General features: G+C 41.9%; 1 protein-coding gene across 1 annotated transcript in view; it reads left to right on the top strand.

Moving 5' to 3' along the window:
• Positions 1-572: 572 nt before the first annotated feature.
• tmem132e (transmembrane protein 132E) overlaps positions 573-22606 on the top strand; it is a 212709-nt gene continuing 190675 nt past the window's right edge. Inside the window, exon 1 of the mRNA XM_061751910.1 lies at positions 573-1369. Coding sequence (XP_061607894.1) covers positions 1303-1369 — 67 coding nt within the window. The 5' untranslated portion in view covers positions 573-1302. The remainder of the gene's footprint in view (positions 1370-22606) is intronic.

The following is a 22606-nucleotide window of genomic DNA, read 5'->3' on the forward strand; positions in this document are numbered from 1 at the left end:
ATCAATTATTATGTCATATAATTTTAAAAAGTACATTCTTATGTAGTCCAGCAAGCCAATTAAACAAACTAAACAAACCAATTACTCTTCATTATTCCTATGTCCTTTATGTATTAAAACCTTTGAATCATTATATAAATTATAAAAACACAATCGCGACTTCACCTATTTGCGATTTTTCTTTCTGGAACCTATCCTCCGTTATTCGCCCCAAAAATCTCTCATTTTAGCTGTTTTTTTTGCTCAGGCCAAAGCAATAAAATGACTTGTGGCATGTGCCAAGGAACTAAGTTGAAGTGAATTGAAGAAGCTTCATTGAGACAGGCTGGTGCTTTGCCTCCATCTTGTGGCATCTTGGTGTAAGTCCAGGGGCCATTGTATTCGTTAAAATAAAGAACATTAGTATTTGTATTTATTTTATGAGCGTAAGTTATTATGCTTATTTGTAAAACAGCTGAAGACAAGGAGTTACAAAAATATACATAAAAAAAATTATTTTCCTAATCTCGATTTTCTCGTCTTTATTTTGACAGCGCCAACCGGAACCCGGCGGTACAACAACATGGCGGACTTGACCACTGAAAGCAGCTTTCTTGTCAGTAAGGTGAGCACGTTCACTTTGAGAGCGCTTCGATAGGCGGAACCGGCGAAGCCCCGGTCCCCTCCGTTATAACAGCCCGGTCAGACGACCAGCGGTCCGGGTGTCCATGAGTCAAAAGACCGCTCGAGTTGGTGGGACTCTCCGGTGACCGCGACGATGCTCCGCGCTGCCCGCATCCACAGCCCCAAAGTAAAACGGGTATAAGCGGAAAAAAAACAAAAAACAAAAAAACTCGCCGGACTTTCCTCAGTTCTTTTTTTTCTTCTTCCCCCTGAACAACGAGCGACACCGAGCGAGCCAGGGACCCTCCGAGTCGGACGTGACCACCCAACCGGGTTTGTTTTCCTCTCAGAAAGGCACTTCCAGCCCTTCGTCCTTCCTCGGAAGAAGCCCGGCAAGTGTGAGTGACAGCTCGGCCACGGCGGTGCGGATTCACCCAGTGTTTCTTCACCCTCAAGGAACTCATTTTTTGAAACATTTCTTACAATTTCCTCCAATTTTTCAAATTGAATTAAGGACATTTTCAGCGCGGACGACGACATTGTCTGTGTGATTTATGATTTTTGGGGTGTCGCTTCGGAACTTCCAGAGGGGGGGCCGCGAACGCTCTCTTTTGGCCGGGAGAAGATCGCATCGGCGGGGCTCCGGCTGGTGATCCACTCATTCTAGGATTAAAACCTCCACCTGCTGGGAATTCTACCATGTCAGGTGCACGGGATTGCAGACGGACGCTCCTCATCTGTGTGGTGGTGGAGGCGCTTTCATGTGGTGAGTAGCCCCCCGTTGGGGTGCCCCCCCCCCCCCTCACTTCCTCCCAGTGGGGTATCACATTTGTGTTGCATAGAGGAGTGATAGTGCCAAATTTGTGCAACTGCAGAGGTAGCTGCTGCTGCTCTGATTGGTCACTCTGGGAGATGGACATATTGCTGTAACACTTTTGTTTTTTTTGGGGGTGGGGGGGTGGGACTTTTTGATGATGACACAAAGTGAATAGGGTGGACAAACATACACATCACAAATATAAACACCGGCCATGTCACAATTGTATTATCGTAAAACGATCCTTGTTTTTGATTTGCTTGCTGTCTCTTGGTCCCTCTTATACAAGAGATAATCCGAGTAGTCAGTCCCACATACACTGGTGGATGCACAAAGATGATTTTTCAGCGTAATCCGGAAAAAGAAATCTTGAATCCTTATGCCAAGGCAGAGAAGAAGAGTGGTGTGGCTATTCGGCACGAGTTGAACTGCAGGGAGGGGACTAAGGCTTGGATGAAGGTACGGTGGCAAGGTATGGTTATCAGGATAGGACTAGGTGAGAAATGTCAGTAAACGGGTATAAGTAAGCGGTATGGACAAGGGTATCAAGAGTGGTATAGGTGCTATACTCAGCATCTAACAATTAGTATTTCCATCAAACAGCACAGTAGTCTACGTAACGATCAAATACTGTACTCCAGGGGTGTCAAAGTCATTTTTGTCACGGGCCACATCGAAGTTATGACTTCCCTCGGAGGGCCGTTATTACAGTGAACCCGTATGAAGGAATTATCACTTCATATAATTAGATATACACAACAAATTGATGAGCAACTAGTTGTGAAATCAGAAGGTGATGAGTTGCGTTTTTTGGGAAGGAACAAAGGTATGACGTTTCTCACTCAACATTCACTTCTGCCGCGGCGGGCCCTGCTGTTTGAGCGCAAAGAAGTAACTGGACCTTCGACTCCAGCAGAAAGACATGATTCCTTGGTGAAAACTCCAGACTTTGGCTGAGGCGCATATGTGTGACTATGTACAAAAATTGTAGACTTATATTTGGGTGCAGGTATGTGACGTTGACCATGGTACAATTACTGTATACCTGGACTCTGGCACAGGGATTAGATTTAGACTCCAGCAGAGACATAATTCCTTGGTAAACCCTGTTGACTTGGACTCAGGCGCAGGGATGTGACTTTGACTCCGGTACAAAGAGGGTACACTTGGATTCTGGCACAGGGATTGATTGGACTGACTCCATCAGAGATGATCCCTCGGTAAACCCTGTTGCCTCGGAATCAGGTGCAGGGAAGTAACTTTGACTCTGGTACAAAGGTGGTACACGTCGACGCGGGACACGTTCTGACGGACGTTTTGCCCGACCGCAATACATTCATCAACGGGGGGGAAGGGGAGGTTTAAATGCCCGCCGAAAACCTTTTACTGATCTGTTTTAGCTGTTGTTTCAGAGAAAATCCTGTACATGTTTGCAGTGTTACTTCACAAAGACGCAGCACCAACCAGCAGCACGGCATGGGCATTGCAGCCTTTTCAGTCGTTATCTTGAGGGCCAAGAATTCTTCCGACGGCTCGACTGCGATTGTAGCACCTGAGCCACAGCGGCTCCACTGCCTCGTTGCCTCTTCCCGTATAATTGGCTGCATAATGCAGTTTGCACTGTGTGTATCGGCTGCGCGGTGTGCTCCCATTCAGGCATGGCTTCACAATTGCCCCTCTGTCTTACTCATTTTCTTGCCTCAATTTCATTACCGCACAAAAGAAACTCCTACGTGCGCACAAAAAAAAAAAAACCCCAAAAGAAACCCCAAAAATTATATGCTCTCCTTGACGGCCTCACACAGACACACACACACACACACACACAAACAAACGCGCATGGTGATCAGGCCACTGTGGTCAGCGTTGTTAGCGCCACCTTCGCTGGACAACCGCGCCGCCGCTGTCAGGAACAATCGCGATCAAGGGTTTGGCACGTGGCCAGCTGCCTCTGAGCTTCCGGGGATCCGCGCCTCAAAAGTTTGACACACACAAGTTAAAATTTACAATCCATTACGATGACAATATTTTTGTAGATAATAGGCCTTTGGCTTCCGCAAACTAGTCGAGACTTCCCACGGAAAGTTTCTGATTTGGAATATTACCACAATTATCCTAGTTTAACTTCCCATGGAGATTTACCAGCAAAAAATCAGGACATTTACTGAAGGCTTTCCACCCATTTGCAACCGAATTCAAGTGTTTACTGTATATCACACGTAATGCTCTGTGACCACCAATTTTGGTTAAGTCTCCACCTTGTCCACCATTTCGGGAAGTTGACACTGCTTTCATGTCGATCAGTGAAACTGGTGTCGGGGGCTACATTTATTTCAAGGTGAGCTTCTGAGTGAGTTTTGGAGGAGGGCTCACTGGGAGAGACCAGTGATTTCTGACCTCCTTACTGGGCCAGACATGAAATAAGGTCTGATTCCATTGGGCTAATTTGCAGTGTATTGTACATCAGTTCAGTGGCCTTGGAAGCTTGAGGTGTTCTCGATACCCTTCAATGCGACAACCGCATCAATTTGTTCTCTAGTTTTTGTATTGAATTCTAAAGAGATGTCTTTCATCAGAATTGAAAAGAAGCTTTTCTCAAGCACTTCGATTTAAGTGTGCTCCGCGAGACATCCAAGCTAAGGCCTCGGGAGTACTGAAAGGACAGCAGCCCTTTTCTGGCCGCGAGTCAATTGTTTCAGTTTTGAAGCATTATGCGAGGATATGCCGTGTTTTTGCCCAGAGCAAATGTTTTATTCTATTCAATTTACCGGGTTAGATATACAGTAGCCTGCACGCCAAGTTCAACCTTCTGAAAAGAACTGATTCTCGAGAGCTGTGATTAATAAAGCATTCATTGTCGGTCTCAGACTCTTCAGTTGGTTTTTCGACGGCTCACGTTTTCGTTTTAGCGATCCAGTATAAGCTAATAAAGAACTTAACACTGTACATGCACCAAGGCTGTCAACTTGATAGTCAGTCACCTCCGCTAGCTATTCTGTTGGTGTTTCAAACACGTACCAAAGTGGCCTTCAAAGATCCCGACTTGCCGCGTATGAACGCAAAAAAAGATTGTTGTACATTGCTGAGCGTATACCGGTCATGGTGGATTCATATTCATATCCGGCTTTCATCCACGTACGATCAAGGCCAAACTTGCTTAAGAGGATCTATGATTGTGTGCGTTTTTTCATCCTTAGCACTGCCTTGATGCCGAGAGGTGGCAAAAGTACTCACACTCCGTAGTTAGAGGTAGCCTTGAAGTACCGCAAGACTGGTAAAAGTAGAAGTACCTATTCAACTCCTGCATTTTGAAAGTTAATCATACACAATACCCTTTTAAATAACTTGTCACAATGGAAAAACAAAAAACCTGCACACGAAATAGTTTACCTCTTTTAGTAACTTCCATACAAACGCATGACTTTGTGAACTGAGTAAAAAAACAAAATAAGCTAATTTAGTTGATAGTAACACTTGAAAAATCCATCCTGTGTTTTATTCAGATTAGCCGGATCTTATTTGAACGCCAGAAGCTGTTTTTTTTTTTTTTTTTTTAAATTTACGGGTTGCACAAGACGGCGCGAGTTCGCCAAGAATCATTCTTGTAACCGACAGCATCAAAAAAATTATCGTCAGTAAGGCCAGATGGGCTTCTCAGAATCTTTTGAGTCATCGTCCTTAATACGTCCTGGTTTATTTTCCCATAGGTCGCTTCTGTCCCTATTTTCTTAATCAACCGATAGATTTCAACTGCGGATGACTTTACCTCTCTCTATTACCATCTTTTTTTAGGCGTGCTGTCAACGGTGGAGGTTGAAAAAGTAACAAACCTATTTTGAAGACGTGAAAATTGCAGATATCTGTTTTCAAATATGGGGAATCAAAGTAAAAAAGAACTAATTCTGAAAAAAATACACAAGTACAGATACATGAACAATCTTTCACCATGGCATAGCCATATCCGCATATCCAAACCGTGCCATATCAGAGAAAAAAAAATCCCCCCCACAAAAGAATGGCGTCGTGGTGTTGTCCGCACCATATGACCACATATTCGTAACAGTTTGTACTGGACTAAAGTAGTTGTTACCTTGTTTTGATACGCACAATCACACAATCAGTAGTCCTTTCTCAAGACGAGTGACCCCTTCAAGGGCAAGTCATCTTTCCCATTTTTTTTCTTCTGGGTTGTTACGCCGGTTTAATGGCCGTATGTCTAATTGTGCCGTTCCTGTGTCGCGACAAGGCCCATACATCAGCGCGTTAAATAAGTTATCACTCCTGGCACAAGTGTGTGGGAAAAGGTTAAACTGAAGGTGGCCCCCTTTTTAATTCCTCCAAGCGTACTGGTCGGAATACAAATTTGAACAGAGGCGACGCCGCTTGACATTTTCTCCACAAAGACGTCAGGAACGCACCCGAGGAGCCTTGCAATTTAGCTGTCTAGAACACCTGCTGCCTATCGGGGCTCATTCGGAATTAAGAATCTGAACTTCCTTACGGGAGTTTGTCTAAATCCAAGCCCAAAATGGCAGCTTCAAATGAACTCACTAGGCAATGTTTGTACAGTGGACGCCAGCTATTCGCGAGGGATAGGGACCGGGCTGGACCGCGAATCGCGAAAATCAGCGAATAATTGACGCCCATTATACAAACAAACAAAAAAAAAAAGATAATTGTTTTTAACCCCCCGCACCCCCTCCCAAAAAATCTTTAATAAGCATAGATAAACTGCCACTAAGCGTTCTTGGGGTTGGTTCCACCACCAAAAAATAAAAATAATAAATAAAATGTGGGAAAAAAATTGAAAACAATTGGGATTATTATTATCTTTTTTTTTAAACAATTGAAAAAAACATATCTGCGGTTAGGGCGGGTGCGGGAGTAGGCATGGGCACACTGTACGGTGTAACCACAAACCTCAAACCTAGAATGGGGTAATAGAGGCGGGAGAGGGGGGGGGGGGGGGGGTCGTCTCATACAGCCGATTGTCCATTACACTACAGCACTTTTTTTTTTTTGAGGCCATATGCAACTATATTACTGTACAGTACAAAATAAATGTTTTGTAGGTTTTTTTGTGCTCTGAAACGCCGAGTACAGTACAAAGTTATTGGAAATAAATATTAAAAAAAGCTTGAAAATGTTTGAAAGTTTAACATTTTATCCAAACTTACCATGCCGGCGTGCTTGGTCATCGTAACATTGTTGACGTACGGTACTCATCATAGGCGAGTCGCTTTCATGAGCTTTGAGGAGTTAGTGTGCTTCTAGTTCCGAATCTGTTGCCAGAGGCGAACGGCATGACAAAAAAATATTGTTACTGTACCAAAAATAGCATGTTCCAGACTCCAGAGACTTGTTTTGCACTTTTTGTTTTGAGTTATCGCCGCAGCCATGCCGCTCTCTCTCTGCTCTATGTACAATAGACAATAACTATAACCATTGTCACATGGCCGCCACGTCAATGCCCCACATTCAACATGGCTGCCACGTAGGCACCTCTTTTGTAATTAAGTATTAGTAATATTTTCTTTTTATATTTAGTGTCTACCGTATACATTCCCGCGGTGGCCCAGTTGGTGGCGCAGCGCAAATCACGTAGCAGGAAATGACGGCACGGAAATGAGGTATTTTGCCGAGCAATTGGCGGAGCACAGTTGTAAAACGCTCACTAAATATATTATTTTGTGTGTCTGTAGCACAACATAGACATACAATAATTACTTTGTAAAAGGAAACCATAATAAAAATTACCGCAAAGGAACAACATTTACCTCTTTTCGAGGCGCCATTGCCTGCCAGCAGCTTAACCAACCTATTATTTCATAAAAATCTTACTTTCAAAAATTTTGTATGTACATTGTTTATTCTACTAATATTTTTTGCTTGAAAAAATTGCAAAAAAACAAAACAATTACGTCATATAATATTTTTTACAACTAAATTTGTTTATTTTTCACACGTTTTATTTTTAAAATTACTCGCACTAAATTAATTAACCATTTATTACATGGAATAAATTAATATAAAATAAATAGAAAATGAATACATAGAATTTCATTAACTAAACTTAGGGGTGAAAAATGGCTTTATTAATCCAACAAATAATATAGGACTGTCCTCGATAATGTAAATGCTTGGTGAGCTGGATTAAAGCCACACCCCTAGTCGTCATGCCAACGAAACAAAAGGCATGAGACACGACCAACCCCTCAAAACAGGCTAATTGCAGCAAGGGAAAAAAAAAATAAAAATAAAAAATGCACATCTCTTACGTTTACAACTGATGACCCTCGAGTATCTGGAGGAAGTTTATCAGAGAAGGTTTACAGCTCTGAAATTAATTTTTCTTTCCTGGAATGTAGGCTACTACCCACCTCCGCCAAAGAATAAAAACAGCAGTAAATGCCTAAAGCCAGCGTTAAGTAGGTGGGCAGATGCAAAGTATTTTTGCGCATAATGAGGCAGGCGACGCTGGAACATTGACGGCCTACAAACCTCAAAGCATCACGATCGGGAAGCAGCTAAAGCTATAATTAAATATCCATTTGCAAAAACTGTTGGTGCGCTCGGAGGTGTTCATTTTAAAGGTGGTCGTTTAACCTCTTTTTGTGTCGTCCGGGAGGAAACAACTCGAACGTCGGGATGCAAGTAATCAGCGCAATGGCTATAGTATGGATAGCGCCGCACGTGACGGCGGCGCCGCGATTGCGCCGCTTTGAAACGTTCTGCTGCTGGAGTCAGGGGAGCTTTAATCCATGTCGGCTGGGGGAAAGCTACGCTGTGCTTGACCTTAGCCCCTTAGACCTTAGTAAAAAAAAAAAAAAAAAAAAAAAAAAAAAAAAGGCAGGATTTTTCTTTGAAGTCAAATGCATAAAGGCAGTGCTTAAAAAAAACAAAAAAAACAACTTAACTCTCCACCATAATGACCAACGTTAAAATACATTAACATAGTAGGCCGTAGTGTTCATCAAAAACGAGGCAGAGGGTGTATTCCTTAAAAATATATGAATTATTGTAAGCCACTGTAACATTAAAACACAGTTTAAGCATTAACCCTGATCTTAAGTATAGGAAAATAAAAACGATACTTATAATACCAGCACTTTAAGTGCACTTTGTTCTTGTATTATGTTGTGGGTATTGTTGTTTGAAAATGCATTTTTTTTTTTTTTATCCAAGTACTCGATTAATCGCTGGGATAATCGGTAGAATAGAATAGGTTCTTAAAATACTAGATAGCCGCAGCACTACTCGGGAATTCACCTATTCGCTGATTAAATTTTTTTTTTACATTTTTTTGGAACATATCACACATTATTCGCCAAAAGGTTCGCCTCTTTGCTTTCTGAAAATCCCTAAATTGCCACAAGATGATGCCAAAGGCCGTCTAAGAGAAAAGTAGGACTATTTTTCTATAAATACAGAGCTTTGGCGCCATCAAAATGGTGGCCAGGGTTTGTAGACTTCCCTAAATGAATGCCAGGGTTGACACCTCAAGGTTGAATGCGAAGTGGGTCCACTGAGCTTTAAAAGGCTCAGAAATGGGCGCAATTTACTCATGTACGGAAAAAGGGAGTCGTCCTTTCAGCCATCCCCAAGCCTGGGCTTAGATATCTCAGAATCAGAATCATCTTTATTTGCCAAGTATGTCCAAAACACACAAGGAATTTGTCACACTGTATACTTAATTGAAGTTCTTGATAATAGCATTTTTTTTTCACCGCGAATGAAAGACATCTCTCTTTAGAATTCTATATAAAAAATCTAGAGAAAAAATAGTGACGGTTACATTGAAAGTTCTTTAAAAAATAAATACATAAAGAGCATGTAGTGAAGGAGTGTGTTAGAAAAATAAAAATGAAAAAAATCAGTCCCTGGCACTAGTTTCACCATTCAACACGAAATTGGTTGGACATATCTATCATAACAGGATGCACAAAAAGGTCTCAAGACCCATGCCCAAAATTGAACAGAAAGTTGGCCATTTTGGTTTCAAATCGGCTATTCTGAAGAACTCCCATCGGGGAATTCGTGCTCATGACCCCCGACCACACGCCATTAGCACAATCGCTCCTATTGTGTCTAAAAGGACTGAAAGTGCCCTTTTCCATCGTGAGTTTGATGCACGTATCCACCCGTTAACCTGCTGTCAGGACGCTTTTGTCGAGCGTGCCTTTAACATGACAGCGTTGAGCGCTTTGCTGACGTTTTGAGTGGCAGCCCACTCCATGTTGTGCCCGTTTTCTGTACGGAGCCACATACTCACTTTGTCTTTGTTGTGTAGCACGGCGGGGAGTTGTGATTATGACACCCAAAGCTTTCACTCGATTGTTTTTTTTTTTTTTTTTTTTATACTAGGGGAATTTTATGTTCTGGAAAATGTTTTTTTCGTTTATGTAACCAGTGGTGTTTGACTCTACATTGTGTATTAAACTAGTTTTGATGACGCCAGGATTGCTTGCTGAACAAGTCGGCACAAAACAAAATCCTCCTGTCAAAGGTGGCGATATAATATGCCCCGACACAAATTAAACGACACAGGGATGTATTAGAATACTTAAATAAGCTTGTAAATAAAAACAAACAAAGTTGCTCCAGCTGTAATGGTGCTTACCTCGCCGATGGAGGTCGACAGAAAAAGGGGAGAATTAAAGCTGCGCTCGCGCCAACCCAATTTAAGAACTTTTGATATTGGAGGCTGCATTAAAAGAACGCGTCAGGTGACATAGCATTAAACAGATTTTGTGTAATTACAATACAAAAATAACATATGATACATATTATTTCGCAAATTAGTGGAGATTAGAATCAACAGCGCCTCTGCTGGTTGCGCTCACATTTTTACATTACATTTTTGTCTAAATTGCTGAAAAAAAGGGAAATGGATAAATGATTTAGTGTAGTGTGTGCACATCCCCTGGAATTACATTTCAAGTCTTGGTCGTATTGATTTTAACGCGCGGAAACAAAAGCCTCACAAATTAGGCCACCCAAAAAATCGACCACCGCTGATTCGCCTGACTTCCAGTGAGCGTGTTTTGTACAAAATGACAAAACCAGGCGCCCACCCATCTTTTTCTTCTTCTTCTGGTCTTGCCATGTTTAATTCAAAGAGTCGTTCTTGTTCTGCCGACAATAGGGAACTTTTTCAAAGCCTCACAGAAAACTGTGATGGGAAATGACACTGCATGGAAATTGAGTGTCGTTACCGATGATTGGGTACAATTCAACTCAGAATATCTTTCTGTCCACACGCAAGCTTTATTCCACTTGAGTAGGTCAATATGTCTAAACAAATCAAGGCGAGATTAGCTAGAATTTGTAATCAACATTTACTGGACTAACCATCTTTGATAAATATCTAAAACTCAACAAATAAACCCGATTCTCAACCTTAAACCCAACATCCTAACCGAAACCCTTACACTGAACTTAAACCCTCAACTCTAACCCTACCCGAACCCTGACCCTCAGCTCAACCCTAACACTAAACCCTTAATCCAAAATCATAAACATTAACTAGGGCTGTCCCGATATAAGCATGAACATAGTACGGGGGATTGCTCCGAGCGCATGGTAAACAATACATTTACCTCGTTATTTATTAGTTTAGCGTGTGTCTGAAGGCTGTAATGTTCATGCAGCTACAGAGTTGGTGGGACACGTCACGTGCGTGACTGCGCTCATCTCCAAACGACACTATTGATTGCTTGTCAATAAAGTAATTGACACTTGTTAAACTTCTATTTCAAGTCGTTTGAATTTGTCACATCTTTTTCACAGACGCTTCTACATGTACTAAAACGACAACAGAAACGTTACATTGTGTAATATGAAATGAAGCTAGTACTGTTCCATTTGGCTAGATCTTTGGACCTTTGGATTTGGTCACTTTTTGACACTTAAAATGTCAGCAAGTGAATAAAAAATAAAAAAATCACATGATCAACCCCGATTTTCGATCACATGATCGGATCGGGCCATTCCTAACGTTAACCTTAAACCTAGCTCTAAATGCTCTTGGTAGATAGGTCAGTAGATACTTTATTAATATTAGGCTTTATACAATCAGGATTTTTGGGGCCGATGACCGATCACCGAACAGCGAGTTTAAAAAATCGATAACCGATCGCTGATCCGATCACAAGATGGAGCAATGTGTCTTATTTAAATGACCTGTTCATTTACTGTATATACTTGTGTACTTAATTGCTCCAAAAATTATATTTACAATTAATAATGTATCTTTGTTCATCTATTTATGCCAGTGAGGCATAGTGACAGACACAAATGAATGGTCTTCTATTAGATGGCAGAAAGTACATACAGTAATTCATGTATCCACTTTTTGTGACATTTTTGTTTGTTGGTGTGCCGTGAGATTTTTCAATTATAAAATATGTGCCTTGGCTCCATAAAGGTTAGAAATCACTGCTCTAGTCAGATCGTGTATTCTAATCAGTCAGGTCAAACATACAACAATAATAACATATAAATATATAAATAATGGGTGCTAACGTACTGTAATTAAATTACTTTATTTTTAATTAAATTACTTCACCCACGGCAAAACTTTAGAGCATGATTCGACAGAACGGCGGCAGTCGTCGCGATCCACTCTTGTTGTCGTCGCCACGGTAACGAGTGTATCCGGTCGCATTTGAGTTGACAAGATAAAGCCAATGATCGTAAAAAAAGGGATACGGTGGTATCTGAATACAAGATTTTATTGCAGTAGTCTGGCATAGTGCAATCTTGAAAGAGCAAATTTGTCTTCTAGTCTGATCGGGCATTACGTGTTGTCTGTCCCACACTGCCGACATGTTTTTTTTTTTTTTTTTTTTTTTTAATAACTTTATTGGCCGTCAGATATTTACAGGACAACGCCAAAAGACATGCGACAAGGCTAAAAATAAAACTAGCTTTGGGATTCAAATATACTGTGCACGATGGCGACGCGGAGTAAATGTCTTTTGCGGAGCCGATCGGATCGGCGAATTATGATATTAAAGCCGGTCAGCATAAAATGCTAATTATCGGTGGAAAGTCTAATTAATTAATATTGTAGGAAATTATAGCCTAAAACTAATCCTTACCTCTAACCCTAACCCTAAATCTACACGTAAACTCAATAACTACCCAAAATAAAAGTAATCCAGTCGCATAGGGTCCTCTCATTAAATTTACAATCAGGTTCTGTGTGACAATAGGTGCACACTTGGCTGTTCTCCCGTCTCCATCTCGCTTTTTTCTTTGTCCTGCACAATGCTTTGCATGTTAATATGCCCCTTGTGGTGTTGTTGTTGTTGTTGTTGTTATTTCTTTTTTTTTCTCCCCAAAATAGAATTATGGATGGAACCGGGCACAGTGTCCTCACTTGTACACGGTTGTTTTTGAAAACAAATAATCTCTGGGATCAAAACAATCCCGCGGCTACACTTCAGGATGTGCATTCAAATGCTTTTGACTCTATGCCAAAGCAAGCCCTAACACCATGGTCATTTCGGCCATTCAGAAGCCTAGACCAAAGTCCATCCATCCATTTTCTGAGCCGCTTCTCCTCACTCGGGTCGCGGGCGTGCTGGAGCCTATCCCAGCTGTCATCGGGCAGGAGGCGGGGTACACCCTGAACTGGTTGCCAGCCAATCGCAGGGCACATAGAAACAAACAACCATTCGCGCTCACAGTCATGCCTACGGGCAATTTAGAGTCTCCAATTAATGCATGTTTTTGGGATGTGGGAGGAAACCGGAGTGCCCGGAGAAAACCCACGCAGGCACGGGGAGAACATGCAAACTCCACACAGGCGGGGCCGGGGATTGAACCCGGGTCCTCAGAACTGTGAGGCTGACGCTTTCACCAGTCGGCCACCGTGCCGCCTAGACCAAAGTCATTACTGGAAAAGATGAAAAATGATCAAATTGACCTAAACAGTGTTGTTTTTGTTTTGGGTACATGCTGGTTCTGCCAACAGTCCATTGATTTCAGGATATCATCCAAACTGTGTCAAACGGAAATTCGTCTTGGAATCATTAATGCTAATGAATGAAATTCCCAATCAGAATCTGCTCACCCATTTTTAAAGAATTTTTGTTATCAATCCATGAGAATGCAGGTGCGTCATAAAATGGCTATGGGCAGGTCTGTAAATATTATTTGGTCCGCTTGTTCTGCTGTAATACGAGTAGAATTTTCTGTCCTGACTTGGCTCAGAGCTACGTTTTTACCACTCGTTGCGCGGTCTATGAAAATGTCCTTTCTCTTACCCCGCAGCCCGTTTGAATCGATTCTTTTTATTAGGCTGCATTGGCTTTGAGAGAAAAGGAATCCCGGCGTGTTGTAATAGCCTACCTAGCTGACATTTGTCATCTTTTTAAACACAGGTCTCTGAAAGAGGATTTAAATCACTGCTAGCGTTTCTATATTTCTTCATTTGTATCCACATCTTTTGGGTAAAGTAAACAAGCGTTTTAATACACATTTTCTGGTCTTAACCATCTTTAATGAATGCATAGATTACAATAAATAACTCAAAGCACAAAGCCAATAACTCTTGAACCAGAACCTAACCCGTAAAACTGAAGCGAAAACCCTATCCCTGACCCCGTAGGTAGGTAGGTTGGTTCTATCGAAAATTCTACCCTAAACCTTAACCCTAGCCCCAAACTCAACACGAACCCTGAAACCATAGCATTAAACCCTAACCCCTAGGTAGGTAAATGGGTACTCTGCTGATCCCGTGGGAAATTCTACCCAAAACCTAACCCTAAATCTAACCTGAATCCTAATCCTAAACCTTATTCTTAACCCTATACCTTACCCTAATGCTAAACCTGACCATAACCCTTACTTCCCTTCCCTAACCGTGCCTGCGCCTGGTCTTCCCCCAGCGAGTGACCCGATTTATGAGCGTTTAGTTTTTCGGGATGTGAACCGTCGGTTGCCTTAACGTCCGCTAGCTGAATGCTAACACATAATGGGAAATGCCTTTGACGGGCTAACAAAAAGCATCTGCATGGCGGTGTTACTTTAAGCAACAGATGTTTGAACGCAAATGGTGGAGCAACTCATATAGACAAGACAATATAACAATCCTTACATGAATATATTTGTTATCCTTTGTGAAAAATGTCTAAGAAGGAGCAACACAATGTTCATTGAATTGTATTTAAAATGTGGCATAAACTGTTTCATTCTTTACATTCCATTTAATTGTGTCATTAGTGTATGTTTTTATCAAAACTAAAATGACAGAGTGGTATTTTTCTTATTAAAAACATTTTGTTTGAATGCTGTCACAGATTAATGGAATTTTTATTCATTTCAAAAGAAAAAGATGATTTGACGTTTGAGTTGCGACTCTGTGCACGGAATGAATTTAACGCTTATCTCAAGGCACCACTATTTTCTGCAGCTTAACTTCCCGTGAAAATATACCTGAAACTTTCTGCAAATTTTCCAGAAATATTCCACCCATTAGCAACCCTGTAGCGTTACTAACACGACATTGGATTCAGCAGTTTCAAAATATAAGCCCTTAGGGCATCACCTTTCGAGATTTGGATTAGAAGTGGCACTCTGTGAATATGAAAAGCCTCAAATTGCCTGCCTCGCAACACCCAAATTGCACGTCTCGAGGTTCATTACCCGCACGTTTTGGCCTCCAGATATCCCAGTGCTAATTTGACAAGTTTATATATTTGTTCAACTGTGTGACCTCCAACAGGCAACGAGCATCTTGAAACGGCTCCAGCCGAGTGTTTGTTTGAGAGGGCCGGTGCGCAGATGGGAACATTTGTTTTGGAGAGCGCAAATCTCAGCTTCCGGCCAAGTAATCACAGAGTCACTGCTATTGATTAAAACCCTATCAAACTCCCGCAAATAGATAATAGTTTCTTTTCAGCCTTGGGAAAGGGAAGTCTTATTTCTCCTTTCGAGTAGCGCGCCGCTGCGTTCTGTTAGCGCGTGATTAATTGCGGAGAATAAGTCCGGTGTTGAAATTTGCATAAAGTGGCAAAATGAATGGGACAGCGTGGTTGATGACGAGAGCTAGCCGACTAGCCAGCCAGTGACCTAGCTAGATAGAAAGGAGGCGGTGGCTTGGCTGTTTTCTCAGAAATTGAGCTACCTTCTTACACCCCCCCCCCCCCCCCCCCAGCCCCCCCAACCAACACACGAAAATGACTGTAATTCCCACACGAATGGAAAAACAGATTGCTTAAATCCTGACTCATTTGGGCTCGGAATGAAATTGTTCCACATTCCTTTGTACCCCGGTGATCATACCGCTTTTGAATGCTGAGCGTAAGAAGGCTTATAATGATGAATTAGTCATAGAGATCTCCGGGGACACACGTTAGGGTGCTTTGGTGGTGGTGGGGGTGGGGCTGGGGGTTTGGCCTAAATGCGCAACGTTTCATCGTCAACTTCATTAGTCTAATTCCGGAAATGTGTTTGCAGTTTACTTTAAATTGGACTGAATTTCCAAGTAAAAAGGATAACTATATTCCAAAAGGCTCCAAACGAAACTTGAGGGCGGGTTTGTTTGAATATTAATTACCATCAGTAGCAAAGCTAAAGGTCCTGCGCAATCTGTTGCCATGGTCTACAAACACCAAGAACGTTTGTGTTTATTGACACTTGTTACTCGCCCTCCAGAAAAGAGCTGGCTTAATATATCAACATTTGGCAAAATGCCCAAAAAAGCCAAAACTGATTGACTTAAGAGCATCTTGTTGCATTGAAAGTGTCCGTTAGAACCCATGGGATGCGGAATTGAGGCTTAACCACCCATTTTTTTTCCCAACTCAACATCACTGGCGTTACGATTCGTCGTCGCCCTTGTCAAAATATTTTAATTAAATCGTCATCTCGCCAAGAACCCGCTTTCCCATGGATGAGGGAGCAAGACTCCCTAAGGCGCTCCGTAGGGCAATCAATACAAACATCGTCTCCGAAGTATTCCCTAATTTAATCACTTTGCTTTTCCAAACGATGTTATCAAATATGGGGGGAACATGTTGCAAATTTCTGCGCAGTACGAGGGCACCCATCAAAACACTCCATCATCTGTTCCACCCACTCTCCCACTTTAGAACGGCTGCCAAAGTGCGGGGTAATATAGCTGACCGATGATGGGGCGCATCATTGCCATAATTAGTTATTAACACCAGATGTCCGCTCCAAAACTCTGATGCGGTTAGCATTATGTCAAATGGCTCATCGCTGGGTGAAAAAGACTTTGATGACAAATACAGCATCAGTATAGGGAAGATGAGAAGAAAAAGTGGTGGAAAAATTCTGGTTAATTTCAATGGGGAGTTAAGATGGAGAATTTGGGAAATAAAGTGAATTTATTTGCAAATTTGCAAATATTATTTTTGCGCACGCTTGTGGCATCTTGGTAGCTGAGGAGCTTCATTTAGTCAGGCCATAGCCTTGTCTAATAGAAAAACATGTTTTATCTATTGGTATTTACAAACCTTTTTGGGGGGGTGTCAATTACTCGCGGGAAATGCAATATTCCAAATTGAAAATTGTCCATGGGAATTTTAGCAATTAATGGGAATTAACTGGGGATTGTGGGTCATTTATTGGAAACGGATCATATTGGCGGAACACGTGCAGTAAATTTACAGCAAGTTTCCAGTAAATTTCCATTGGAAAAATATTCCAAATGGTCAGCTTTCCATGGGAAATACCTGGAAATTTATTAGAAATAACTGGGAAGTGAGGTTCATTTCATGGAAAGGTATCACGTTCAAGCATAAAATTTTTTTTTAAAAATAATAATAATGTTTTGCTATAAGCAGACAATGCGAACCAGATCTCCTTGCCCACATGCGAGGGGATAACAAAGTAGAAAACTTTATGCGAGCCAAAACTTAAGGTATTCGCAAGCTTCGGATACGCCGCCACTCAATTGAAGTTAAAAAAAATAACAACAACAAAAAAACAGTGCAATTAAGGTACTGTAATGCCCTCGCATGTGGGCAATTAGGTCTATCGATTTTGCATGGATGCTAGTGACAAAAATTTATTTTTTTATATTTATGTATGAATGTGATACATTTCCATTAAATTACCATAAATAAAAAATAGTCTTAAAATTACATCAAGTCCCTTTAACCTGATGGCTGTGATAATAAATTAGTCCATTGTTAATTTTTTTTTTTTTTTTAAATCTGTGAATAAAAACAATCAGTCGAGAAATTGATTAAGAATTTAAATTTGGAATATTTCCAAAATTCCCCATCTTAACTTTCCACAGAAATTTACTGATAATTTTCTACCCATTTGCAACCATATCAGAACAAGAGGAGGAAGAAGAATCGCTTGAAATCGGAAATGGTATTTTCGTTGAAAAAAATGAGCGATTTTGTTTTAAGGCCCTATCAGCTAACTGTAATGTAAATCAGCGAATGGACAGGAATTGAATAGCCGGCTGGAAACGACGTCATCCTGCCGCCTATAAATATCCCCGATGAAACGTGGCGTTGTCGTGCCAAAGCCGCACCGTTTAATAAATCAAAGTTAGAGCGCCCTCCCGGGAACTCTTTCCTTCCGCGTGATGACTACGAGGGCAAAGCATCCCATGACCGAGATTGAGGTTGGGTAAGAATCGACCCCATCTGACGTTTCCCCGCCCTGTTTGTCGAACGCATGTCGCATTTCCAAATTGTGTCTGATTGGCCTCGGGGGGGGCGGTTGTCGCAGCATATGCTCGTACATCATGCATCTTTCATGCTGATGATTGCGGGTGAAGGGACAGTCTGCAGGAGCGTGAGCAATGGCGCAAATGTTCTTCTCTCCCCCTTTTGCCCACTTTCATTTACATTTTTTTCCATATTTTTTGCATAGTTTTCAACAGTGAGGGCAAAAATTACATAAAGGTCTTAGATGTGGTATACCTCCAGTTTACGGATGGCTATGATAATTCATTAGTTGATTACTTGTTTTTTGAAAAATTGGTACAAATATTTCTGAAATAAATCTGTGAAAGATGTAGTATTTTCTGCCCGTAAAAATTGTAAAACATACATTTATAGAAATAGCAGTTAGTTCAATAGTTGAATATTCTGTACTTAATTACTACTATTAATACTAATGATACTTATTATTATTAATACTTAATTACTACTATTCTGTCGATTGTGTGTAATTGATGTAGTACTAGTTTCAACCAGCTGAGGTGCTGTTGATTCAGTCTCTACTACTTTGCGAGAAGAGAAGAACAAGGTGTCATATGGCCGTTTAATTGTTCAAATATTTGGTGTAAAATATTTTTTTAAATTCATACAACGGTGAAAAACATGCCTATATTTTCTGCTGTGTAGAATTAATGGAAAAAATGATATTAAAATTGTAATCGGTCAGTGAATTGTTAAGAATTCTGCCACTTGTGTGGAATTGTTATAGTACTTGGATGGAACCAGCGGAGGCACTGTTGAGCACATCACAAGCACATCACAACTAGTTTGCTATCCGGAGAAGAACAAAATCTCACGTATTCCATTTTTTTATGCTAAAATGTTTTTTAAAAAGATAAATATTCTCAATATTGATATATAAAACATTCTTGTACAACTATTTTCTTGCTGTTTAAAATGATCTTAAATTAATAAAAAAAATAACTAGTTGGTCGTGACGTGTGGGGGTTAGGTGAGTGTTAATTTTCCAATCGGCAATCAAGAAAAATTCTGTGAATGCGCTTTCCTACGTAATAATAAAAAAATATATATTAAATTACGGAACCTATACGTGTTTGAACATATTCCGAACTCTTTGCCAAATTTGCATGACTTATTACTATGCAAGGTTTTTCAAATTATTAGGCTAGCTTATCTTTGCACAAATATATCAACTGTGTTAGGAAAGTTAGTGCTCTTCCCGAAAGAAACTCTTTTAAATAGCAATGCCGCCAACACGCAGGGAGCTTGGCTTATACAAGTCGCTATACATTAGCTCAAAGTGTGGAGGCTAGCGCTTTTGTCAATATCTGTCGTCCATACGGACTGCTTACTCGAGCGAAGCCACCTTCCACTTGAGATAAACTAGTTTCTCACTTTGTTTTGTGGTGTGTGCATCTCCTTGGCATTACTGTTAAAAAAGCAAAAAAAAAAAAAAAAAAAAAAAAAAGCAATGTTCCGGTGAATGTGATTTCATGCTCGACTGGTCGCTTGAAGCCGAACAAGCTTGAGGCAGAAAGGCGGGAGACTTGCGGCAGAAACCCCCACTTCAGCAAAAAACACTGGCAGTCCATGTTTGAAATCATTGCAAATACAGCGAACCCCCGCATATTTGCCGATTGGCATTTAGGAATTCACCTAGTCGTGGATTTTTTGGGGGGAACCTATCCTCTGCTATTCGCTGAAAAACTAGTGTTTTCGCTGTTGCTAAAAGTATTTTGTTTGTAGTAATTTGTTTGCCCATGTGTGATGTCACGTCGGTTTGTGCTAGTGTGTTATTTAGGTTAGTATGCTAGCTAATACTATTGAGCCTCATGTGAAGGTGGTTTGTTTGTTGAAAAACTAAATGACTAAATACTGGCTCACGTGGGCAATCGAATTTGAATTGATGTCTGCCAATGACAAAACAAAATGTTTATATTTATGCTTGAATCTTCTTCTTTTCCTTTCGGCTTGTCCCGTTAGGGGTCGCCACAGTGCGTCATCCTAGGAGAGCCTATCTCCTGCATCCTCCTCTCGAACACCAACTGCCATCATGTCTTCCCTCACGACATCCATCAACCTTCTCTTTGGTCTTCCTCTAGCTCTCTTGCCTGGCAGCTCCATCCTCATCATCCTTCTACCAATATACTCACTATCTCTCCTGTGGACGTGTCCAAACCATCGAAGTCTGCTCTCTCTAACTTTGTCTCCAAAACATTGAACCTCGGCTGTCCCTCTGATGAGCGCATTTCTAATTTTATCCAAGCTGGTCACTCCGAGAGCGAACCTCCACATCTTCATTTCCGCCACCTCCAGCTCTGCTTCCTGTTTTCTCTTCAGTGCCACTGTCTCTAATCCGTACATCATGGCTGGCCTCACCACTGTTTTATAAACTTTGCCCTTCATCCTAGCAGAGACTCTTCTGTCACATAACACACTTGACACCTTCCTCCACCCGTTCCAACCTGCTTGGACCCGTTTCTTCACTTCCTGACCACACTCACCATTGCTCTGGACGGTTGACCCCAACTATTTAAAGTCCTCTACCCTTGCCATCTCTTCTCCCTGTAGCCTCATTCTTCCCCCACCACCCCTCTCATTCATGCACATATATTCTGTTTTACTTCGGCTAATATTCATTCCTCTTCTTTCCAGTGCATGCCTCCATCTTTCTAACTGTTCCTCCAGCTGCTCCCTGCTTTCACTGCAGATCACAATGTCATCTGCAAACATCATGGTCCACGGGGATTCCAGTCTAACCTCATCTGTCAGCCTATCCATCACCACTGCAAAAAGGAAGGGGCTCAGGGCTGATCCCTGATGCAGTCCCACGTCCACCTTAAATTCTTCTGTCACACCGACAGCACACCTCACCGCTGTTCTGCTGCCCTCGTACATGTCCTGTATTATTCTAACATACTTCTCTGCCACTCCAGACTTCCGCATGCAGTACCACAGTTCCTCTCTGGGTACTCTGTCATAGGCTTTCTCTAGATCTACAAAGACACAATTTAGCTCCTTCTGACCTTCTCTGTACTTTTCCATCAACATCCTCAAGGCAAATAATGCATCTGTGGTACTCTTTCTAGGCATGAAACCATACTGTTCCTCGCAAATATATTTATGCTTGAATATGACAATTTAATGGTACATTTCCACCCGTCGGTTATCCTAATGGCCAGCAGCTTTAATAGGAAAGTAAATATGTGATCATCTGCACGCCTGGTGCTAACACAAGCTCAGCTTAGCTTTGTTGCTAATGTCATTATCCGGGGCCTTCCGCGTATGCTCGAGGGAGTAAAACATGAAAGACTAGACACCCACTCTTGTCATTATGTCGATCGGCATTATTTTGTGTTCGCACCACCGGTGGTCTCATGTTGTTGGGCTAGCGTCCCCCCGCTGTGCTTTCTGGGGCTTGCTAATTAATTAGTGCCACAGCGTTAAAGTCGGCCTGTCTGTTCACACGCCGCGTCCCCCGTGTAAACGCTCCTGGCGTCGGGGAAGCTCGGGAATTTTAAATCGTGAGTCAGTGGCTAACTAGCAGTTAGCATGAGGCACTTCAGGTAGCAGTCTACATCATCACGCCTTTGTTCGCTAACAAAGAGCTGAATGGCAAAAGACAATCTGGTGTTAAGGGGCAGTCCTGTCTCATTTAAATGAGCCACTGCTCAGCCCCTTTACTCCAGGGTGTGCTCAAGCCCCGAGTCTTAAAAGTGAGTGTAACCGTGTGACTTCTACTTAGCGCCACTATATTTAGCGAGTATTCGGACCGACTTTTTGTGGTGTTATTGGAAACTTTTGGTGACTCTGAGACTGCAGTCAGAGCAGATGTTCGCCCCTTCGAGTGCAAACACCCCTCACCAAAGTTTTTTTCCTAAACGGGACTCCCGTCAAGATTTTTGTGCTGTTTTTGGAGACTTGGTGACTCACTCAGACTCCCTCCCGGCTGCAGTCAGAGCAGGAGACACTCGCCCCGCAACCGTGTTCACAAAAGATTGACTTGGTTGTTTAATTTCACACTTGATGGGTGTGCATAGACTCCAGAGACCCAACCATTAGTATCCAAGCAATTAGAAAGTCAATTTGCCATAATTTGTTCCCTCTAAGACGTTCCATCGCGGCTTAGCTTGGTGAAGGTACTTTATTCAAACCTTATTTTTTCCATCCGCCTCATACAATAGATGTGGCGCTCCTCCCGTGGGTGATCAATCCCTGACATGTATTGTGGCTTTACTCATCAAAATTTGGTCTTTTATAATCCAGCCTCGCCTCGCCTCGCTGTCGTGCGAAGATTTGCAGGGGATTTGACAGCCGTCAGAGACAAGAGAGAGTTATCCGGAATGAACGATGGGAGGTCCGACTCCCTCAAACAAGACCGCTGTGCCCCCCACCACCCTGCACTTCCCCCACCCCCCCCTAGGGAAATTAAAGGAGCAAACCGGGGAGCGGAAGGTTCATCGCCGCGCTGTTGAACAAGCGCGCCGTTTTCTCCGGGTGCGACGGCCAA

Source organism: Phyllopteryx taeniolatus, chromosome 17, assembly GCF_024500385.1.
Source record: "Phyllopteryx taeniolatus isolate TA_2022b chromosome 17, UOR_Ptae_1.2, whole genome shotgun sequence".
In the NCBI taxonomy this organism is placed as follows: Eukaryota; Metazoa; Chordata; class Actinopteri; order Syngnathiformes; family Syngnathidae; genus Phyllopteryx; species Phyllopteryx taeniolatus.